General features: G+C 45.7%; 1 protein-coding gene across 1 annotated transcript; it reads right to left on the bottom strand.

Moving 5' to 3' along the window:
* Positions 1-11846: 11846 nt before the first annotated feature.
* On the bottom strand, positions 11847-20187 carry LOC134947434 (uncharacterized). The gene is made up of 3 exons (XM_063935530.1): positions 20059-20187; positions 14288-14327; positions 11847-13460 (listed from the first exon to the last, which is right to left on the bottom strand). Exons 2-3 carry the CDS (start codon positions 14288-14290, stop codon positions 12492-12494), a joined length of 972 nt encoding a protein of 323 aa, XP_063791600.1. The 5' UTR covers positions 14291-14327; positions 20059-20187; the 3' UTR covers positions 11847-12491.
* Positions 20188-22272: the final 2085 nt, after the last annotated feature.

The raw sequence follows: 22272 nt of genomic DNA, 5'->3' as shown, positions 1-22272 counted from the left end.
GGCAGTGCACCCCTATCTGTGCACAATGTACTTGTATTGGTAACACAGAGGTGACCTCTCCTATCTGTGCAGGGTGTAATGCTATGTCCGCATACGATTCCTAGTCCCTTTTGTTTGTCCCCAGTGGGAGGCTTAATGACCTCTATTCAGTGGTATTTAAATAGAGCCATTCTCTGGGAGGGAGGTGGAGGAATATGCGGTGTTACCGAGATCTGCCTCATTTGCACACACCAGGAGTGCAGCTGGGAGATGTGCGAGGCCCAGAAACTCAGGAAGAACCCGTCTCTGAATCCTTGACCTGAGATCAAAGGAATTCCACCCCCCTTGCCCCACCAAAGGGTCTGTCCCAGTTGTGACATTCCAGGGGATGCTCTTACCTTGATAACATTCTTCAGGATTTATCATTAATTGAAAAAACGTCTCCTGTTAAATATCCCTAGACGATCAACGGAGATAACATCTACAGTGATACTACTAGATTGCTAGCTCTTTGGTTCAGGGTCTTCCAGCAATGAGTTCCTTGTTAAATGTTTTTCCATTATAATAACTTTATAATATCTATTGTTATAGTAATAATTTCATTTACAGAGTGCTTTTCTCCAATAGGGCTCAAAGGCTGTCAACACGATACAGAGGTTTAGAGTAGACGTGCATAAAATACAAAACCCATGAACGTAACAGAGAGCTGAGGCAGCCATTTTGGGTCGGCAGTTCCAAGGAGTATTCATCCTTGTGAGGCAGCCATTTTCCATACCTGGGAGATAACACATATTAGGCAGACGCACGGTGTAATGGTTAGCATTACTGCCTCACAGTACAGAGGGTCATGGGTTTAATGCCCACCACGCCCTAACTGTGTGGAGTTTGTATATTCTCCATGCAAAGCCATTAGAACCCTGCAGTGTTATACCAGGGGGTTGTGCCCCTTGGGACAAATGCATTCATTTTTTAGTTTTTACACAGCATCAACACACACACAATTCCAGAGTCATAAAATGGCCTCAGTCAAGCATACTTCCCATAAATAAATGGTGCCATCTTTCATCCTGGTCTTGTGTCCAATTCTGAGCAGGAGAACCATGCACCATGTTGTACACATGTTCACGCAGTTCATTTGGAACTTAAGTAGACAGGCTGGAACATTAAACAGGCCAGTGACTAGTAAACCAGCATTTCCGTAAGCCATTGGGTGACTGCACAGGTCATTAAACACCTGGATGTGTCCAAACAATCACTCAGCAGACGATTTGCATGACCAGATGTGCCCGTGTGTGGTCCAGGGGGTGGGGGAAAAGCAGCCCTCTAGCTGCTGTAGGACCAGAGGCGTAACTCTGGGAGGCAACGGAGTCATCTGCCGCGGGGCTCCTGCTCTCAGGGGGGCACCTCTCCTCCCATTCTGTGACACCACTGATTTAAGTTAATTGATAGCTATCGCTGTCTTTGCAGTGGCCGACTTCCTCACTGGTCCCTGCACCTTATAAATCACACCCTTTTTATTATACTGTAGATACACATTTTACAAGTGTCACACCCAGGATTAGAAACCACAACCTATTACACTGGAAGTAGACACCTTACTGATGGAACTATTTGCTTCTGTATAGGAAATATGAGAATTCTAACTAGATGAAGTTACTTCTCTGACAATTACATGTAACTTAATATAGTAAGAATTCTCATGCTTCCTGTACAGGAGCAAATAACTCCATCAGTAAAGTGTCTGCTGCCAGTGTAACAGGTCATGGGTTCTAATCCTGGGTATGACTGCTAAGAAATTTGTGATTTAAAATAAGACAATGAAATGAATATATACAATCTTTTTCAGAACACTCCATACATATATAAATATATTATTATTATTATTACATTTTATTTATAGGGCGCCACAAGTGTTTCGCTGCGCCGTACAAAGGACAGTACAGGGAGACAAAACTTAGCATAACAGTAAATAACAAAAATGGAGTGCAGGTAACAAAGAGCAACACAATTCTCAAAACATAATACAGCTTAGATGTAAGTAGCGAAGGAGTAATCATTGTACTACTTGGGGCTGGCGGCCATAGATAGAGATAAGCCTTTACCAGCAGGAGAAAAAGTGTGTGTGTGTGTGTGTGTGTGTGTGTGTGTGTGTGTGTGTATATATGTGTGTATATGTGTGTGTATATATATATATATATATATATATATATATATATATATATATATACACATACATATATATATATACATACACACACTGTATAAAGTATATATATATATATTTTTTTTTTTTTTTTTTTTACACACACACACATACATATATATTTATTGAAATATAGTGAGGGGGAGGGGGAAGGCACCAATATTTAGCTCGCCTCCAGGCAACTGGGAAGAACTTACGCCACTGTGTAGGACTACAAACTCGCAGCATGCCCTGCCACAGTTTTGCTGTCAGGGCATACTAAAATTGTGGCAGGGCATGCTGGGATGTGTAGTTCAACAGCAGCTGGAGGGCTGCACGTTTGATACCCTTGCTTCTAACGTTACAGTAGTGAGAAACCAACCGCCACTGATGACAAATGCCTTATAATTGTTCTATAGCAGTAACTTATTACACATTTTCTACATGAAAGCCTACAGTTATGGGATCATTGCTTTGGATGTGAATAAAGCGCAAACCAAAAGCATTTAAGAAATTATTACAGAGGGATAAAACTAGAAAAGGGGTACACAAGAATATCAAAGTGGTTGGATGTCCCAGTAGCCTCTGTTAGAGCCTTTAGGGACCAGGAAGCTACAGGATACCATAATAAAAGGTCCCGAAAACACATACATACACTAACATTATATAATATAATATAATATATATATATATATATATATATATATATATATATATATATATATATATATATATACACACACACATACACACATATATATATATATATATATACACATATATATATATACACACACACACATACATATATTTTTTTTTTTTTTTTTTATTAGTTTGGGACTTTGGACACAAATCCTTGTTATACCCCATTCGTGAACTTAACTTAAGAGCTCATTGTTATTCAGTTACAATACCCTTTATTAAAAAAATATAATTTCCAATAAACTGCCATACCCAGGATTCAAACCCATAACCTGTTGCATTCCAGTTAATCACCCTACTCATTGATCTATTTGATCCTGCATAAAATCTATGAGAACTATATGAAGCTACTGGTACTGTGTCAAAAAATAATCAGCATTTTCAATTGAGCAGATCTATGTAGTGTGCAGCCACACATCCAATCTCGTGCAGCCGCACACTACATAGATCTGCTCAGCTGCAATGCAGATCATTTTTTTCAGAGTACAAAGTAAGCTTCAAATAGTTAGAATTCTCTAGCTTTCTAAGGGCAAATACAGTAGCTCAATGAATAGGGTATCTGATTGCAATGCCAAAGGTAATAGGTTTGAGTCCCAGGTATGTCAGCATCTTGACATGTATTAAAGGACAGTGCAACTGAATTACAAAGAGTTAAGTTCATGAACGGTGTATAGATATTAGTGACGGAAGGGCGGGTGGTCAGGAGATGCTGGGCTTCAAAAATAGGAGATGCTACAAGAGATAATTAACAAGTGCTGCCAACAGCGCCCCCTATCCTGCAGCGTTATGTGCGGTGACACTTCACACATACCTAGTTATGGCCCTGTCCAGTGGTGATGTGGGTATAAGTCTGTGCAGTCAGATGAGACAAAGCACTTTAGGGAGAAAGTTTACAGCAATATGAATGGCGCAAAACAAACACTGTCCAATAGCACCAACCGGGTGTACAAGTTCCCAAGATGGTGCAGCTGCTCAATATTTACAACGGAATAAAATCATGCCTCCTCAAGTACCAAGGTTGCCAAATAAAGTGAGTGTCCTGACAATGACCACACCTCAAACACCACCGTAAGTATAGTGAAGGATGTTGGTGGGCGCAATATGCTGGAGGCTAAGTTTCAGGGGAGTTTTTAAGGATAGCCATACTTGAACACAGGTGGGTTAATTAGCACCTCAGTTATTATGGACTTACACATCTGTGCTCAAGCATGGATACCCTTAGATCCTGGGACTGTTAGTGTGCCGTGAAGATCAATGTTGGTAAACACAGGGGGGTCAGTCAGATGTAGTTGGAGTTGCTGCGTCCATAACAAAGTACCGATTGGTACTTTGCACATGCGCAGGACCCGCTCTGCGCATGTGCAAATGGGTCCTGCGACGACGGACGCAAGATGGCACCAGACTGTCAGTGATAGACAGGCGGATGTCTATGGGGGTGGCGTTGGCCTCAGTTGTTGCTGAGGAGGGAAGAGACCAGGAGACGGACATTTCCTGGCCTCTAGGTAGCAGCTGCAGCAACTGGCTTGTTTGACCCTAAGGGTCACGCAGCCAGCCAATGGCATCTGAGATGACCAGATACTGCTTGGCTGGTACTTTAGATTCACTTTATCATTCTCCAAGGCTTAGTACATATCCCCCTATGTTATTGTTAAGAGAGAGAGTGATAAATAGGAGATGGATAAAGCACCCAGTGGTATTCTATAATGGGTGTGTGGTGCACACGGGTCTGAATCCAGGAGGGTCCACTCCATGCCCATTGCTGTACTCACCGCCTTTACGCCACATGCGCGGATCTCCAGCATAGCAATGCCATAGTTGTAGAGTAAACATGCGCATAAGACTCTAGAACAGTGCCAGTCTCTCACATCATTCGTGTATGTGATGGCGCTGTATTTTTTTCCTAAGGGTGATGTGATCCACAGACACCCACACACAGGCCCCTCCCATCTTAATACACCCATGAAAAGTAAACACCATCCAATCAGCTCCTTACTGTCATTTTTCCAACACAACCTGTAAAATGGCAATAATTAGGAGCTGATTGGTTGGTGCTTGGTCTCTACAGCTTAATCTACCTCCCCAATAACCCTGCAATAAACCAGCCTCCAGGTTGTTGGGAGGAGGGCCCTGACGATTCACGGTGGATCCTATTTATGCAACAGTAATTTGGGATCCGGTCTCTAGGTCAATAAGAGTTAGGTCGACAGTAAGTAGGTCGACATGAGTTTTTCACTTTTTTTTTTTCTTCATTTTTTGAACTTTCATATTTTAAGATCCACGTGGACTACAATCGGGAACGATAACCTGTGCCGAGCGAGGCACCTTGCCCGAAGCATGGGGAGTGAAGCGAGCCATGCAAGGGAACAGTGCACTAATTGGGGGTCTCTGTCACTCTACAAAGAAAACGACACCAAAAAAAAAAAAAAAGGTAAAAAAAAAAAACCTCATGTTGACTTTTTTTAGGTCAACCTAGTACATGTCGACCTAGAGTCCCTGTCAACTTAGAAACCATGTCGACCTACTTACTGTCGACCAATAGTGGTCAACTTAAAGGTGGGTACACATTGGCTTATATATCAGCCGTTCTATTGAACAGCCGATATATCGCGGGTCCGGTCGGCCAGTGTGTACGGGCGATATGTCTGAACTCCGTCATTCACAGACATATCGCGTCGGCCCTGCAGCACAGCCGACGGCCAATCTACCTACCTATTCTATCCAACATACCACACCACAGTCATTTATATAGTGCACACATATTAGCAGCATTGTGCAGAGAACATCTGGCAATTCACATTGGTCCCTGGCCCAGTGGATCTTACAATATATCAGAGAGATGTACTAAGCTGTGGAGTGTGATAACGTGGAGAGAGATAAAGTACCAACCAATCAGCTCCGGTTGTTTTTAAAAACGGCCTGTAACGCGGCAGTTAAAAGCTGATTGTTTGGCACTTTATCTCTCTCCACGTTATCACTGCCCAAGGCTTGGTGGATCTGCCCTATTCTCTACCACATGCGCACATATACACTGGAGTTATTTTGTCATAACCCAATTGACCTTCCAGTATGTTTTTGAATTGTGGGAGTAAACCAATGCAAATGTGAAGAGCACATACAAACTCCACACAAATAGAGCCTCTGTGGAAAAATAACCCAAGACCTTAGTGCTGTGAGGTAGCAATGCTAACCACTACACCAACTGGGCTTCAAATAACGACACTGAACAGCAGGGATAGTGCCCAGGATTGACACTCGCCTTTGTGGCACCCCCCCCCCCCCCCCCTCCCCCTCCCCCTCCCCCCCCCCCCCAAAAAATAATAAAAAAACGCCCCATCAATCATGGCTTCCTCTTGCAGTTTAAATGAAGGTTACTATTGGATCCAAACTATGTGCAGACTTCTGTATCCCCTAAATGCTGTGTTGAGTGACTGGGCTGCCACATGGTGTATGGCTACATTATGGTAACCCAACCATCGATATGGCTGGGTTACCATAATGCAGAACAGACCATCAACTCCAAGCCTGCATTTATGTAGCCTCAATGTGGTGTACATCGGTCATTCCCACCGAATGTCATACTGCATTCTTGCCAACACTGAAATGTTCCCCTCCAGGAGTTACCCCAGAGGGAAGCGGGGTACAGCTGACCACTGTGGGCGGGGCTGGATGTTTCTCAATATTAGGTCCATGAAAGGGGGTGGGGCCCATACAATGCAAATATCTCATTGCCAGTCATACCCTGTGCCCCAGGATTGATTCGGACCACGGCGCTACCTGCACAAAGTTTGCACATTCCCCATTGTGCGCTCTGGTTTCCTAATCTATGTGCAAATGATGTTGGGGCCTATTTATCAAGAGTAAATATGAGGCTTTGGGGCAGATTACCTAAGCCTTGGAGAGTGATAAAGTGGCAAGAGATATAAGGGTCTATTCATGAAGCAGTGAAAAGAGTGGAGAAGCGAGTCTTTGGAGAAGTTGCCCATGGCAACCAATCAGCTGCTCCGTACAATTGTATAGTATGTAAATGATAAAGGTTACTTCAATGCCGATTGGTTGCCATAGGCAACTTCTCCACACATTTCACGGCTTCATGAACAGACTAGAGTACCAGCCAATCATCGCCTGTCATTTTTCAAACACAACCTGTAACATGGGCTTAACAAACCGGCCCTTCGTGACATTAAAAGACTTTTAAATGTTTGCACTTTGCTTTCACTATAAGAAAGCACTACAACAATGGTTGTATGTAAAGCTTATACCTATATACTGTCATTACATTGAGCACGTAATCGGTAAAAGCTCTGGCGCTAAGCATAATGCACTACCACACATCAATTCTGTTATTTCATTCTGTATCTTTTGTTAGAGGACAAATTAGAGAGAAATGAAGCCAACTACAGTGGATCCCAAAGGCCCGGGAGCATCTCCCTGCGGATCCTACCTACAAACATGTTTACAGGACGGAAGCGCAGCTACCCTGGAGCCCGTACACTCAGGACCCAGCCCCTCAGAGCCTCATTACCGTTAACGTTTAATTAATATGCGGCACAAATGAGATTACGAATACACAAAGCAGCTGATACAATATTGCATAACAAAGTTCACACAAGCTTCAGCCTACAGTAACCACTTTCAGTTAACCATCTCACAGCATTCGCAATAATGTAGATGTTCCAAACCAGCTACACACGTAGACCAAGATACTGACCCCTACACTACATGGATCTATACATTTTATTGCCAGAATAAATATTTGGGGGGCTTATTTAGAAGAACTGGTGACAGTGGGGTCCCCAAAAGTAAAATTACTTATCGCCACACATAATGGTGATAACACTGAAAAATAATATCAAAAAGCCCACGCTAATGCATAAAAGGCTCAGCAGGAATTAACATATAATTGCCAATTTTTTTTATTGTTCCCCTCCTAGAAGGCCCACCAATGTGGTGACGGGGCTCAGCGCTTATAAGGCCCCATCCTGTAATTACATTTCAACAGGCATAAAGCTTTATTCCCAGAATACATTTCTGAAAGGTACAGTGCCATCTAAAAGAGTTACAGTTTTTGGGTTTACCAGCAATCAGATTTGTTTTTGCCGCAATAGGCTCCGATACACCCCACCCCCCCCCCCAAAAAAAAAACAAAACAAAAAAAAACGTATTGCTAAATAAGCCGCTAAATATGGTTTGTGTGCATTAAGTGCCTGTATTGGGGTAACTACTAGGTAGATTTAAATGTGCAAGATATGTTCTTTCAGGTTAGTGCTACAAACGGTATTTGTGCTCGCCATACATAAAAGCGGATGGTGTAACGCAGTAAGGGCCCATTTATCATTCTATATTTACGGCTACTTCGGCTGTTTTCAGGGGTTAGCTGCAAATGTTGGGTGCTGTAAAACCCAAATGTATGATGGAGGGACCACAGCAGGTATCGGGCGAGCCCTCCATTCCATCCCCCATAGGCGTCTATGGCGGATGCGATGCTGCGTGATGTATCAATAATTCAAAGCATGCCCAATATTGGCTACAGTCATCTGTAGATGGCGGTTGCCCATTGTAGCCTATGGGCTACACACAGCATAGCTGGATGGCCCCAAAACCTTCCTGGATGTGGCTGCTGCGCACGGGCAGTCTTTGCTAACCTCACATGCGCAGACCCCCCCAGGAGCCGTCACAGCACATCGCGGGGATGATATCTTTCCAGAGCCCTTGTCCCTGCAATTTGATGTGATTGCATATTGCAATGAGATCCTGGATAGTAAGATCCTGTCCTGATCGCATTGAATGTGCGATCTATGATAAATGGGCCTTTAGTAACATAGTATCTGAGGTTGAAAAAAAAGACAATTTGTCCATCGAGTAGGTTTATTTGGTCTAAAGTTTTGACTGATGTGGAGGTCAGCCGTTGCGTTTTATCCCTCTTTTTGTAGTATCTATAGTGCGCGACTATGCACCATAGCCCTGGATATCCTTATCCATTAGGAATTTATCTAACCCATTCTTAAAGGTGTTGACCGAGTCCGCCATTACAACTACCTCAAGCAGGGAATTCCAAACCTGTATTGTCCTTACTGCGAAAAAGCCTTTGCGCCGTGATGTGCGGAATCTCCTCTCCTCTAACCTAAGCGAGTGTCCGAGTCCTCTGTGTTGATCTAACCAAAAACAGGTGCACCAGTTCTGTGTATTGTCCCCTTATATATTTGTAGATGTTGATCATGTCCCCTCTCAGTCTCATCTTTTCCAGTGTAAACATGCCTAGCCTTGCAAGCCTTTCCTTGTATTCCAGCGTCTCCATGCCCTTAGTTTGGTCGCCGCCTCTGAACCTTTTCAAGCTCCAGGATATCCTTTTTGTAGTATGGTGCCCAGAAATGTACACAGTATTCAAGGTGTGGCCTCACTAGTGATTTATATAACGGGAGTATAACACTCTCGTTCCTTGCATCAATTTCCCGTTTTATGCATGCTAATATCTTATTAGCCTTCTTTGCTGCAATCCTACTTTGGGTACTGCTGCTTAGTTTGCTTTCTATGAGAACACCTAAGTCGTTTTCTAGTACAGAATCCCCTAATTTTACCCCATTCAGTATGTAGGTGTTATTTTTGTGGCTTTGCTGTATTACTCTGCACAGGTGTGGTTCGGAAGGTCAATAGTAACTAGGTTGACAGGCTAACTAGGTCGACTGGTCAAAAGGTCGACACGAGTATGTTTTTTTGTGTCGTTTTCTCCGTACAGTGACCGGGAACTCCAATAAGTGCACCGCTTCGCTTGCCATGCTTCGGGCAAGGTGCCTCGCTGTGCTCGGCACAGGTTACTATTCCCAGTCGTAGTCCACGTGGGTCGTTAAGTATGAAAAAGTTCAAAAAATTAAGAAAAATTGTGAAAAACTCATGTTGACCTTTTGACCTGTCGACAGAGACCCTGTCGACCAATAGTGGTCAACCTAGAGACCAGATCCCCTCTGCACAGTGTATAGTACCATAAAGCAGGATATACTGACTGCCACTGCCCCCTGGTGGCAAACAAAGTATGGTTATGCTGTAGTTGGTATGTCTGGAGTAACGTACCTGCACATTGAGATGTTTGGGCTGGAATAGCAGTACTGTATTATAGAAGCTTTTGAAAACCATGCCTCTGTAGACTTAGGAAAAAATAAAATGGTGGACTAGGTGTGAGGGGCAATACCATACAACCAGTGTAGAGCAACATCTCCCAATCTCGGTCGTCAAGGCAGCTTAACAGGCCAAGTTTTACGGACATCTATGCTTAAGCACAGGTGAGTTGGTACCTCAGTTTGAGTAAACTGAACAAGCATGGACCTCCAATACCTGGACTGTTAGGGTGCCTTAGAGATTGTGTTTGAAAAACCTTGTTCTTGAGGATAGGTACCATAGATGGGAACAGGGAAAGCCAAGCAACACTGACTACTTCTTGGGTCCAACTTAGAATTGACAGCATCAGAACAGTTATGTTTACGCTTGTGTTCGACTTAGTTCTAGCAGACCGATGCATCCGGCGCAATAACACGGCCATGATAATTAGCCCTCAAAGTTAGTGGCAGGTCTTTTCTCTACCGGCGCTTGGGGATGTCCTCTCCAAGTGCTGGTGGTTTGGCTCTCCACAGGCATTTAAAAAGGGACCTGGGTCAGATGGGTTATTTTTCAAGGACCCTTTTCCACTGAGCCGAGACCTGGGTAGACTTGACAACGACAGCTACAGGTTGCATAGTGCTGGGCTGACCTTCTCTCAGAGCCCTCCCAATCCAAATCTTGCTTTGTGGCTGTTGAGCCGCTCTTCCACCTATATGTGCCACAAGTCCAGCTTATGTAACAGCAACTTTTTTTTTTTTTACTACATCCTCTGTAGAGAGTTAAAATCCAATCCATTTCTCAAGTACTCCCCCAAAATAGGTCATGTCTTCTCAGGATTTCTTTAATCACACACAGATGAGTTCAGTAGTTTTCCCACATTAAGAAATCCAGAAAACATAACCTGTTAACAGTACTTGAATTGGAGTTGAAACCTGTTCACCGTATGAGCGATATTGAAAATATGCTGTAAATCTGTGAAACCGATTAAGACCCAAGCTTACAAATGGGTTCAGCAACCAGGCCAAAAATTGCACAAACTGAGCCACCATCAGCAGTGCACAGGCTGACCAACTGACATACTGCTACCGAGCACATACTACGAATGATTGGACATGCTACCGGCCTACTTCCCTGATCTTATAACACCTTGGACTCTCGTCGTCCCCTCTCCTCCCTACTTCAGTGCTGGCTGGCTAGGAGGGCTACCGAGGTGGGGTGTGGTTCATCAAATCGACAGTGTCTAGGTCGACAATGTTTAGGTCGACCACTATAGGTCGACAGTCACTAGGTCGACATGGATGGAAGGTCGACAGGGTTTCTAGGTCGACATGTGCTAGGTCGACAGGTCTAAAGGTCGACATGAGGATTTTTTTTTTGGTGTCGTTTTCTTCGTAGAGTGACCGGGATCCCAAATTAGTGCACCGCGTCCTCTCGCATGGCTCGCTTCGCTCGCCATGCTTCAGGCATGGTGCCTTCGCTCCGCTACTGCTTCGCTCGGCACACTTTACCGTTCCAATCGTAGTCCACGTGGATCGTTAAGTATGAAAAAATTTAAAAAATGAAAAAAAATGTGAAAAACTCATGTCGACCTTTAGACCTGTCGACCTAGCACATGTCGACCTAGAAACCCTGTCGACCTTCCATCCATGTCGACCTAGTGACTGTCGACCTATAGTGGTCGACCTAAACATTGTCGACCTAGACACTGTCGATCTGCAGACCGGATCCCACCGAGGTGTGAGGGGAAAAATTCATAACATACCATATTGTTGTTCTAATTGTAAAGCGCAACGGAATATGCTGCGCTATATAAGAAACTGTTAATAAATAAATAAATAAATAAATAAATAAATATTCAGGAGGAGGACTGCTGAATATACACACATAGGCAGGATGGTATTTGAATGCAGGTTGCGGTTTATTTTAAATATAACATTTTTCTAGAATCATTCGTGGACCATTATAAAACTCTAGTGCAAATATAGGAAAAAAAACAAACAGTAGCCCAGCAAAGTGAAATATATAATACAGCAATAACCCTGAGTTACGATGCACGAGACACATGGCTTAGTGAGCAGAGATTTCCATAAAAAGGAGTCATGTGCAGCAGTAGGCTTATACTTCTGTATACAAGAGGCCACCGCTGCTGGGAAACACATGAATCTCTCAAAGTAGCGGTTGAAAATTTGTTTTGGTTTTTATCCCTAAGGGGTCATCTTCTATGAAGGAAATCAGGTGCAGTTTAACAGAATTCTGTGCTCCAGGCTGGAAATTTCCCTTATGCCGTACAAAGAGCCCAGTACCATACTGAAGAAGCCAAAGCGTTGCATATATAGGGTAGACGTTGCAAGAGAACGATTGTCCCTTCAGAAGATGAAACGGCCACGAGACGCCAGCGTTGAGCAGCTCTAGTCTCTACATTAGTCATACTGCCAGCAGCAGCACAAACCGGTCACGCGCCGCATTGTCCGTGACATCAGTGGTAGCAGTTCCATCTGAGTCATTGTTTCCGGTTCCTATGAGGTCTCAGCCTATGGCATCATAGTGCCCTGCAGGTATTTGCAAACTCTCCTTCAGGCTCCTGCTTGGTCTCCAAGGTTACGTCATCGTATACAAGGCCCTTCCACACACCTTTTTCCGCCAGGTTGATCGTTTCTCCATTCACTTTGGTCTTGCGGATGATGGCAGTAAAGGGAATAGATGCGTTCTCCATTTTACACACGATTAGCTGAGCTGTGACCTTGCTGTGCTCTGGAACATTTACCGTAACTCTTCTCTTTTCCACTATGGATCTGTAGGTAGACGCAACCTTCTGGAAAGTACCATTGTAGGTGATCACCGCTTCAAAGGCCATGGCTGAAAACGTGGCTGAATAAGTGGCGTTTAGACCCCAGGTTGTGTCCCATTGAGTGGTGTCTGTGGTCCGGGTCTCCCAGCTCAGCGTAAACTCATGGCTCTGGGCCACGTCCGTCTTGTTGACGAAGGTCTCTTTCTTCAGCACACAAGGGCGACAAGTGAGCTTTGAGACGTTGCCCAGTACAACATCTGAAATATCGAAGCAAGGGGGATACAAGTCGCCCATTCCTGTGCGAAACCGGCAGCAGTCTTCTATAATGGACCGGCCAGCCTCTATGGCGTCTCCGTGATGCCGGAAATTCCTGCACACGAACAGGCCATTGGAAGACTTAAGCATTACTTTCTCCCCGTCATTGAACACCTCAAACTCACACAGTTCATCTGGGACACACTTTTCGACCTCCAAGTACGTGACCCCATCGTAGTCAATCCAACTGATGTACATGTCTCGGAAGTCCTGCAGAAGGACCTTGCCATTTGGGAGCAGAGAGAGCTGAAACTTACTGGTGAGATCCTTCATATCTTGGGCATGGACCCGGTACTTTGTCCCATTACAACAGGAGCACCAAAACATCTCATTGTCAGTCTGAAAGGAGACCCCTTCCTCCGTTAACAAGTGGATGCCGAGGGGGCCAAGGCCTTTGGAGATACCCTACAGGGAAAAAAAAATATACATGTAGTAGTTTTGTTTCATGATCCACAGTATCTTGGATACTACTAGATCCCACTGCAATCGTAAAAGCATTTGCTGATCCTAAGCACACTAGATAATGGAAGGTTTCTACCACTGTCCAAATAGAAGGAACAAAGTAAACCCCCCAGTGATGCTCAGTGACAATGACTTGTCTTGCAGAGCACACACAAACCAGATCACGGACTGTACCGCATCAATAGATCTAGGTGTAGTTCTGCAGTTCATTATACCCCCTACCATTAATGGCCCAGATTTATCAAGCCTTGGAGAGTGATAAATTGCAAGATGATAAAGTGCCAACCAATCAGCACCTGTCATTCATGGGGTCTATTCAAGAAGCAGTGAAAAGAGTTGAGACACAGACTAGTGGAGAATTTGCCCATGCCAACCAATCAGCATCTCCCTTACATTTTACAGAATGTACATGATAAAGACTTTCTTCAAAGCTGATTGGTTGCTATGGGCAACTTCTCCACTGGTCCTTAGCTGATTGGTTGCTATGGGCAACTTTTCCATTGGTCCTTTTCTATACTTTTCACCGCTTCATAAATAGACCCCATAGCCTGTAACATGGCACTTAAGAGCTGGTTGGTTGGTTGACGTGCAATTTATCACTCTCCAAGGCTTGATAAAGCTGGGACAGAGTCTGGAACTCCAGGAATTGCTTCCTGTGGCAGAGACTCTAAATCATATGGCACAAAAAGGAAAAGTTGAGGACACATCTATAGTATGACATGTCCATAACACATCTATGGAGGAAATAGAAGAAAATAATGTTTGCTTACCATCTGAAGACAGATTCTGCTGTCAGGATTGAACAAATTCCTGTGAAGTAGAAATTACATTATTTTTAGATACCCTGCGGCACATTTTTACAGGTTCCTAGGATTGCTCTCTAAACCTATCCTCAACAACCCATCTCACCCCAATCATACAGGCTCTTCATAGAGCTCTACCTGCTCCTGGATAAAATGTGGAATATGGGACTCCACCACAATGGTGGTGAGCCATGTACAAACCAGTGAACCTGAATCTTCACCCACCAAGGTCATGTGGCACCATTACCGTCAAATACAGTAATCAGTCTTTTCAACCTGAAGGTGGAATAACCCTTTAAGCTGCCCACAGTAAGCAGGAGGACTGGCAGGTCATTTTTTTTTAACAGACACTCAGTGTGTAGTGTACAAACACCTGGGGGCAGATGTTCTAAAGGGGGGTACACGGAGAGATCCGTGCTTAATTTCTAAGCAATCCGACTAGATTACTTAGATATTATACTTTATTTAAATTGTGGCACTAGGGATCCGCAGTGCCCAATTACAGGGTACATAAATTAAAAATCAAAATGGGACAATAGTGACTTACAGTTGAAGACCATATAGGACAGGTAAATAAACATAGCTGCATCAGCAGATGACACTGACAAAGTATCAGGGTGGCAGAAGCCATGGTATTAGGTGCCGCTGAGGATATTTAAGTAAGAGAAGGATAAGCACATGAGAGTTTAGGGCCCTGCTCGTGAGAGCTTACATTCTAAAGGGCAGGGGCAGACAGACAGGGTGACATAGACGGGGTACATAGAGAGTGTGGAACAGAGGGTTAGGATGAGATTTGGCTGGGTTTGGTGAAGAAGTGGGTCTTGAGAGCCCGTTTGAAGTTTTGTAGAGAGGTGGAGAGTCTGAGGGGGAGAGGTAGGGAATTCCAGAGAAAGGGAGCAGCACGTGAGAAATCTTAAAGGTAGGAGTGAGAGGAAGTAATCAGTCGGCAGGAGAGGCGGCGTGCATTAGCAGAGCGAAGAAGATGGGTGGGAGTGTAAAGGGAGATAAGATCAGAGATGTAAATGGGAGAAGAGTGGGTGAGTGCTTTGTATGCGAGTGTGAGAAGTTTGAATTGGATTCTGAAAGGGAGGGGAAGCCAGTGAAGGGCTAGTGGGAGAGGGGAGGCGGATGTAGGGCATTTTGTGAGGAAGATGAGCCGGGCTTCAGCGTTGAGGTCAGATTGGAGTGGAGAGAGGTATTTGTCAGGGATGCCAGATAGGAGGAGATTACAGAAGTCCAGTATGGAGATGACCAGTGAGTGTATAATTGTCTTTGTGGCATCCTTGGTGAGAAAGGGTCTAACCCTAGAAAAGTCTGAGATGAAAGTGGCAGGTTAGAGAAAAGTAGAGGACCAAGAACAGAACCTTGGGGGACACCTGCAGTTAGTGGAAGTGTGTGTGTGTGTGGGGGGGGGGGGGGAGATAGAGGTGTCATCATGAGAGGAGACAGAAGGAATGACCAGAGCGGTAGGAGGACAGCCAGGAGAAGGCAGTATAACGCAGACTAAGGGAGTGAAGGATTTGCAGACAGAGGGTGGTCCAGTGTCAAAAGTAGCAGAGAGGTCAAGGAGAATAAGCAGAGAGTAGTGGCCCTTAGATTTGGCTGTATGAATGTCATTGCAGACTTTTGTGAGGGCAGTTTCAGTGGAGTGGAGAGAACAGAAACCAGATTGGAATGGGTCAAGCAGTGAGTTGGAGGGAAAAAAGGCAGTAAGGCGGTTGTAGACAATACGCTCAAGGAGTTTGGAGGCAAAAGGGAGGAGAGACATGGGTCAGTAGTTGGAGAGGGGTTTAGATCAACTGTAGGTTTTTTAAGAATAGGGGAGACAAAAGCATGCTTGAAGGCAGAGGTGACCGTGCCTGATGAGAGGGAGAGATTGAGAAGGTTGGCAAGATGGGAACATGCAGAAGGAGAGAGGTATTGGAGGCGGCGGGAGGGGATAGGGTCAAGTGGGGAGGTGGTTGTTGGGGGGGGGGGGGTGTCTCGGGAGGAATAGTTGAGTGCCATGACTTCCTCCCCAGATACCTTGGAGAAAGATGTCAGAGTTGATTTGAGGGAAGGGGGGGTGTGGTAAGGGATGGGAGGTGGCTAGTTGCTAGCTGTTTGGTTTGGTGGGATGTGATGTCCTGACGTATGGAGTCAATCTTGGATGTAAAATAAGTGGCAAAGTCAAGAGCAGACAATGAGGATGGGAGACGAGGTGGGGATGGGCAAAGGAGTGAGTTGACAGTGGCAAAGAGGCTCCGGAGGTTGGTAGACTGGGAGGAGATGAGAGATTTGAAGTATGATTGTTTAGCGAGGGAAAGGGCAGTACTGAAGGATGAGAGCATAAGTTTGAAATGGAGGAAGTCTGCCTTAGAGCGTGATTTCCTCCACTGTCTCTCGGCAGTACGTGAGCATTTTTGAAGATATCTGGTACATTTAGTGTGCCAGGGTTGAGGTGTTAATCTACGAGAGTGAATTGTGGTAGGTGGAGCGACAGAGTCAAGAGCAGAAGTAAGGGAGGCATTGCATATGGAAGTGGCTTGTTCAGGGCATGAGAGAAAATAGGAGAAACAAGTGAGTTGAACAGGGATGAAGTATCAATAGCCTCAGTGTTACGCTTAATGATGGTTGCTTTAGGAGGGAGAGATGAGGAAGCAGAGATAGGCAAGTTAAAAGAGCAGGTGGTGGTCAGAGAGGGAAATGGGGAGTTGGAGAAATCAGAAATATCACAACGGTGAGTGAAAACCAGATCCAGTGAGCTCCCATTCACATGGGAGGGGGAGGAGGTGGAGGTCCACTGGGAGAGACCAAGTGAAGAGGTGAGGTTAAGGTGGTTAGAGGCAGGTGATTTTGTGGGATTATTAATAGGAATGTGGAAATCACCTAAGATAATGGAGGGAATGTCAGAAGAGGGGAAGTGAGGTAGAAAAGTTGTCGAGGAATTTGGATGGGATGCCAGGGGGGCGGTATAAGACAGCAAAACGAAGATTAGTAGGTTGGTAGAGGTGTTTAGCATGGACCTCAAATGTAGAGAATGTGAAGGACGGCTCTGGAGGTATGAGTTTGTATGTGTAGCTAGAAGGTAAAAGGACCCCAACCACCATGGTGACCCTCAGGTCGGGGTGTGTGTGTGAGAATGTGAGGCCCCCAGCAGAGAGTGCAGCAGGAGAAGTAGTGTCAGAGGGGGTAATCCAGGTTTCAGTAATGGCTAGGAGATGTAGAGAGTTAGAAATGAAAAGGCCATGAATATGAAATGAAGCATGGATTTCTCTGTTTGTTTGCCTACAGCGATGCGCGACGCTATCTCCGGTTCTAGATTGTGCCTGCATGCATACCTCCCAACTTTGATGAGGGAGGAAGAGGGCCCTGTGCGGCGAAGCCACGCATGACCCGAAAAGGGGGCGTGGCTTAGTGTGGGAGGGACGTGGCCTCGGCTGCGTGGGCAAGCGTCATGGACCCGTTTTTCAGCATTTCGGGGGCGTGCCCAGCGCTTCCCAAGCAGCCCCCTGCTCCCCTCCCAGCATTGAATAGATGCTGTGCGGGTGCGCAGGGCATCTCTTCAGTGATCATCCGGATCATCAGAGCAGAGCAGCGGATGATCATAGTCTCCCCGAACTGCCACCCCGTCCGCGGAACACTGCGACCCGCGGGAGGGACAGCGGGACAGTGTCCGAATAGCGGGACTGTCCCGCTGAAATTGGGACAGTTGGGAGGTGGTGATATGCTGCACCGTATATAGTAAGACTGAGTACTACAGGCAAGACACAATACGAAGGCAAAAATAAAGCACAATCAAGAAGCATTAAATGCAAGATTAGCAAACTAAACATAATGCTGTGCATAGGACATGTTAGCCAGGTGGCATGCATAGAAGAGGCACAGTGTAGGAGACAAAAGGGATATTGATTATCCCCAGCAATACCGGAACACTGTGGACCAGGTCACTTTTGCTGTTGGTATAAAGGGGCCAATTTATCACAATTCGTATTTGACGACGCAGATGTGAAGTGATAAAATCCGCCCAATGTGCACTGCGATTGTTTACATAGCATAGATGTATCAATAATTGCGTGCAGGGACAGAGCTTGTGAGAAAGCTCTGCTCCTGCGATGCCTCTCCGCAGAGAATGTGCTACACATGCGCCACCACTGGGAAACCCCCAACCTTACCAGTGCCATTACCCCCCAACCACTGCGCTTATATATACTAGACCCTGGAGGGCTGACTGTCATTGGGGCTCCCTGCTGCTGTGACCTCACCTCCGGTGCTGCCACTCTGCAGCATCACTGTACTGCCCCGGGGTCACAGGAGCAGCGGAGAGCCCCGATCACAGGTCCCTGGGTCTGGGGAGTATCATTTTTATTTTATTTTTTCCTTTTTTGTTTCCACAGTGATCAGCTTGCGTGTCCTCTGGACACACAAAGCTGATCACACTGGCGGGGTCCAGGAGGCAACATATCGCTGTGAGCCCTCTGATAACGCCATCTCAGGACAACGTTATTATCACAGGGCTCACCGCAGTGTGCTCCAAAAGCCCTTTAATACATTTCAGATAAACTAAAATGTGAAAAGAGTGCGACGACGCCCTTTCAGATTGTTTTAAGGGGGTACTCACGGAGTGATCGCTGCTTAAAATCTAAGCAATCCGACAAGTGTACCCCCCACAGTGATAGCGATGCACAGCCCCGCGCATCACTATCGCCGGTGCTAGATTGGCCTGCATGCAGGCTCAATCTAGCAGGTCGCTCATTTCACCCGCGGGGTGAAATGAGCGACCACCTCGTCTTCCCCCGCACGCTCAGCACACATCTCTTCCCAAATCGAGCCGTGAATACGGCCCTTTAGTAAAAGCATGGTTGATAAATCTGTGTGCTCTGCTGCCTATAATGACACCAACAGGAATGCTAGGTACAAACTATAGAGCCCAGCCCATGGATGTAAAGAGAACGTGCTGGGCCTGATGTACCCAGGAAAGGAGGTAGGTCATTACACAGAGGCACTTACTGTACACATTAATCCAAAGTGTGTGTGTGTATATATATATATATATATATATTTTGTAAAATACTCCTATTGTAAGAATTGCACTGTCAATCCAGACTGAAACTAGGGACATAGCTTTAAAACGGGGACTGTCCTTGACAAGTTTAGGGCAGTTAGACATGACCTCAGTATTACAGAGATCTGGGAAACCACCGAGTAATGCACAGCACCACCTACAGTTCATAAGCAGTACTACACTCCATACAAAGAACTGCATTCATACCAGGTACCAATTTCCAGTTAACATTATTAACAGTTCTTTATATACAGTACTAATGACATATTGCAAAGCCCTTTGTAGGATACAAGACCTATAGACCTGCTTCCCCACGGGAGCCAGGGTTTAGCCATAACCTTCATCTCAATCTAGACACCTGCGTAAAAAGTATAGGTTTGCTTCCTGTGAGTTTAACATCAACTGTGGAAGTTTAGAGAACCGGATTTGTACATTTATATAGGCTGACCATAATATCCCTTTTAACTAGTACACTCATAAATAACAAAGGTTCTGTGGCTGGCTGACATCAAGTCTGTATGTCACCTGGTTTTAGTCAGCCCCAGAACCTGAGTAATTTATGAGTGTGCCAGGTAAAAGGGATATTATGATCAGCCTAATTATATATGTCCACATAGCAAACAGGAATCTGTCATGTACCACACAGCACAGACTAATACACCAATTACTCCAGCCCAGTGTACGCACTACTCACCAGCACGCAGACTGTGCCTTTTCCCAGCAAACAAATCCTAAACTACCCCAGGAGCCGGAATTTATCACTTTGGGCTGAGGCAGGTGTTGTGTGTCTGCTCTAATGAAGAGGCCAAAGTGTTGAGATAGATGGGCAGACACATTGCTTTATAGCCTTGCTTAGATAATTCCAAGTTATATAGGGCCTAATTCAGACCTGATTGCAGCAGCAAATTTGTTAGCTAATGGGCAAAACCATGTGCAGTGCAGGTGGGGCAGATATAACATGTGCAGAGAGAGTTAGATTTGGGTGGGTTATATTGTTTCTGAGCAGGGTAAATACTGGCTGCTTTATTTTTACACTGCAGTTTGAACATACCCCACCCGAGTCTAACTCTCTGCACATGTTACATCTGCCCCACCCTGCACTGCACATGGTTTTGCCCATTATTAGCTAACAAATTTGCTGCTGCAATCAGGTCTGAATTAGGCCCCTAGCACAGCATATGTGCAAAATACACTGAGAGAGTGGAGCTGAGCGTAATATTGATATTTAACTGATTGATTTTTTCTCTTCCCCTTGTACAATCTGCTTGCACCCCTTTATATTGTAATTTGATGTGCCTATTTGTCATTTTTGACCGTATGGAGCGGCTGACACCTGGTGGCACCCTATTAATAAAAGAATAATTAAATTAATAATAAAAAAATAATTCAAAGAAACCTCAGCAGTCAAATTAGCTAAAGTAATAGCAACAGTGGGAGGGGTCAATATGCATCCAGCCAATGAGAAGGGACTGCCGAACGGCACTTTGCATCAGAGGAAGAGAACCAGCAACTGGCAGGTGATCTGCAGCCAGATATTCATTGGTCTGCATGTGATGCATTTACATGGACACGTCCCTCACTGAACTATGGGGGTCATTCCGAGTTGTTCGCTCGTTATTTTATTCTCGCAACGGAGCGATTAGTCGCTAATGCGCATGCGCAATGTCCGCAGTGCGACTGCGCCAAGTAAATTTGCTATGCAGTTAGGAATTTTACTCACGGCATTACAAGGTTTTTTCTTCGTTCTGGTGATCGTAATGTGATTGACAGGAAGTGGGTGTTTCTGGGCGGAAACTGGCCGTTTTATGGGTGTGTGTGAAAAAACGCTACCGTTTCTGGGAAAAACGCGGGAGTGGTTGGAGAAACGGAGGAGTGTCTGTGCGAACGCTGGGAGTGTTTGTGACGTCAAACCAGGAACGACAAGCACTGAACTGATCGCAGATGCCGAGTAAGTCTGGAGCTACTCAGAAACTGCTAAGAAGTGTCTATTCGCAATTCTGCTAATCTTTCGTTCGCAATTTTACTATGCTAAGATTCACTCCCAGAGGGTGGCGGCTTAGCGTGTGCAAAGCTGCTAAAAGCAGCTAGCGAGCGAACAACTCGGAATGAGGGCCTATGTCCACACTTGCACGCCACTCTATCCAGTCAGTCTCTCAAGGGCCTAGGCTGACTAATAAGTGACAAGGCCCCAGTGTTGGTAGGAGTTTCCAACTCACACAGGTGAGAGGGTGTCAACTGCATTTACCACATAGCGAGGGGGGGGGGGGGGGGGGGGGCAGACTCAATCCGACTTGAAAACAAGTCGGACTGAGGTGAGGAGACGGTGCGGCGGGCTACGGGGATGAGAGGTACCTTGCCTGGCCGTCCCCGGCCAGGCACCTCTCTCCCTGCAGCGCCTCCCCCCGCCGCCACAGACATCACCCCCACTGCCGCAGACGCTGACAGCTCCCTCCGCAACCCGCCGTCGTTCAGGACCCGTGTACGACCAAATCCGACAGTCGGATTTTGCCGACCATTGCATACCTCCCAACTGTCCCGATTTTGGCGGGACAGTCCAGTTTTTCACAGTCTGTCCCGCTGTCCCACCCGCGGGTCGCAGTATCCCACGGGTGGGGTGGCAATTGGGAGATCTCCCCCTGTCACTCACTGCTCTGAGGAGAGCAGTGGTGTATAGATGCTGTGCACAGCGTCTATTCACGGCAGAGAGGGACAATGGGCACGACCAGCAGCTCCCTGAGCGCTGTTCATGCCCCCATAATGACGAAAACGGGGGTGTGGCTTGCGACCGTGGCACTTGCCGTGAGGCCATGCCCCTTTCCGATAGGTCACGCCCCCTAATTTCGGAGGCGCGCGCTAATGACCCTCCCTGCCGCTCTGCAAAGTTGGGAGGTATGCCATTGAATAGCCC

Source organism: Pseudophryne corroboree, chromosome 8, assembly GCF_028390025.1.
Source record: "Pseudophryne corroboree isolate aPseCor3 chromosome 8, aPseCor3.hap2, whole genome shotgun sequence".
NCBI lineage: Eukaryota > Metazoa > Chordata > Amphibia > Anura > Myobatrachidae > Pseudophryne > Pseudophryne corroboree.
The sequence above is the reverse complement of the archived record's forward strand: the minus strand, read 5'-3'. Positions and strand labels throughout refer to the sequence as shown.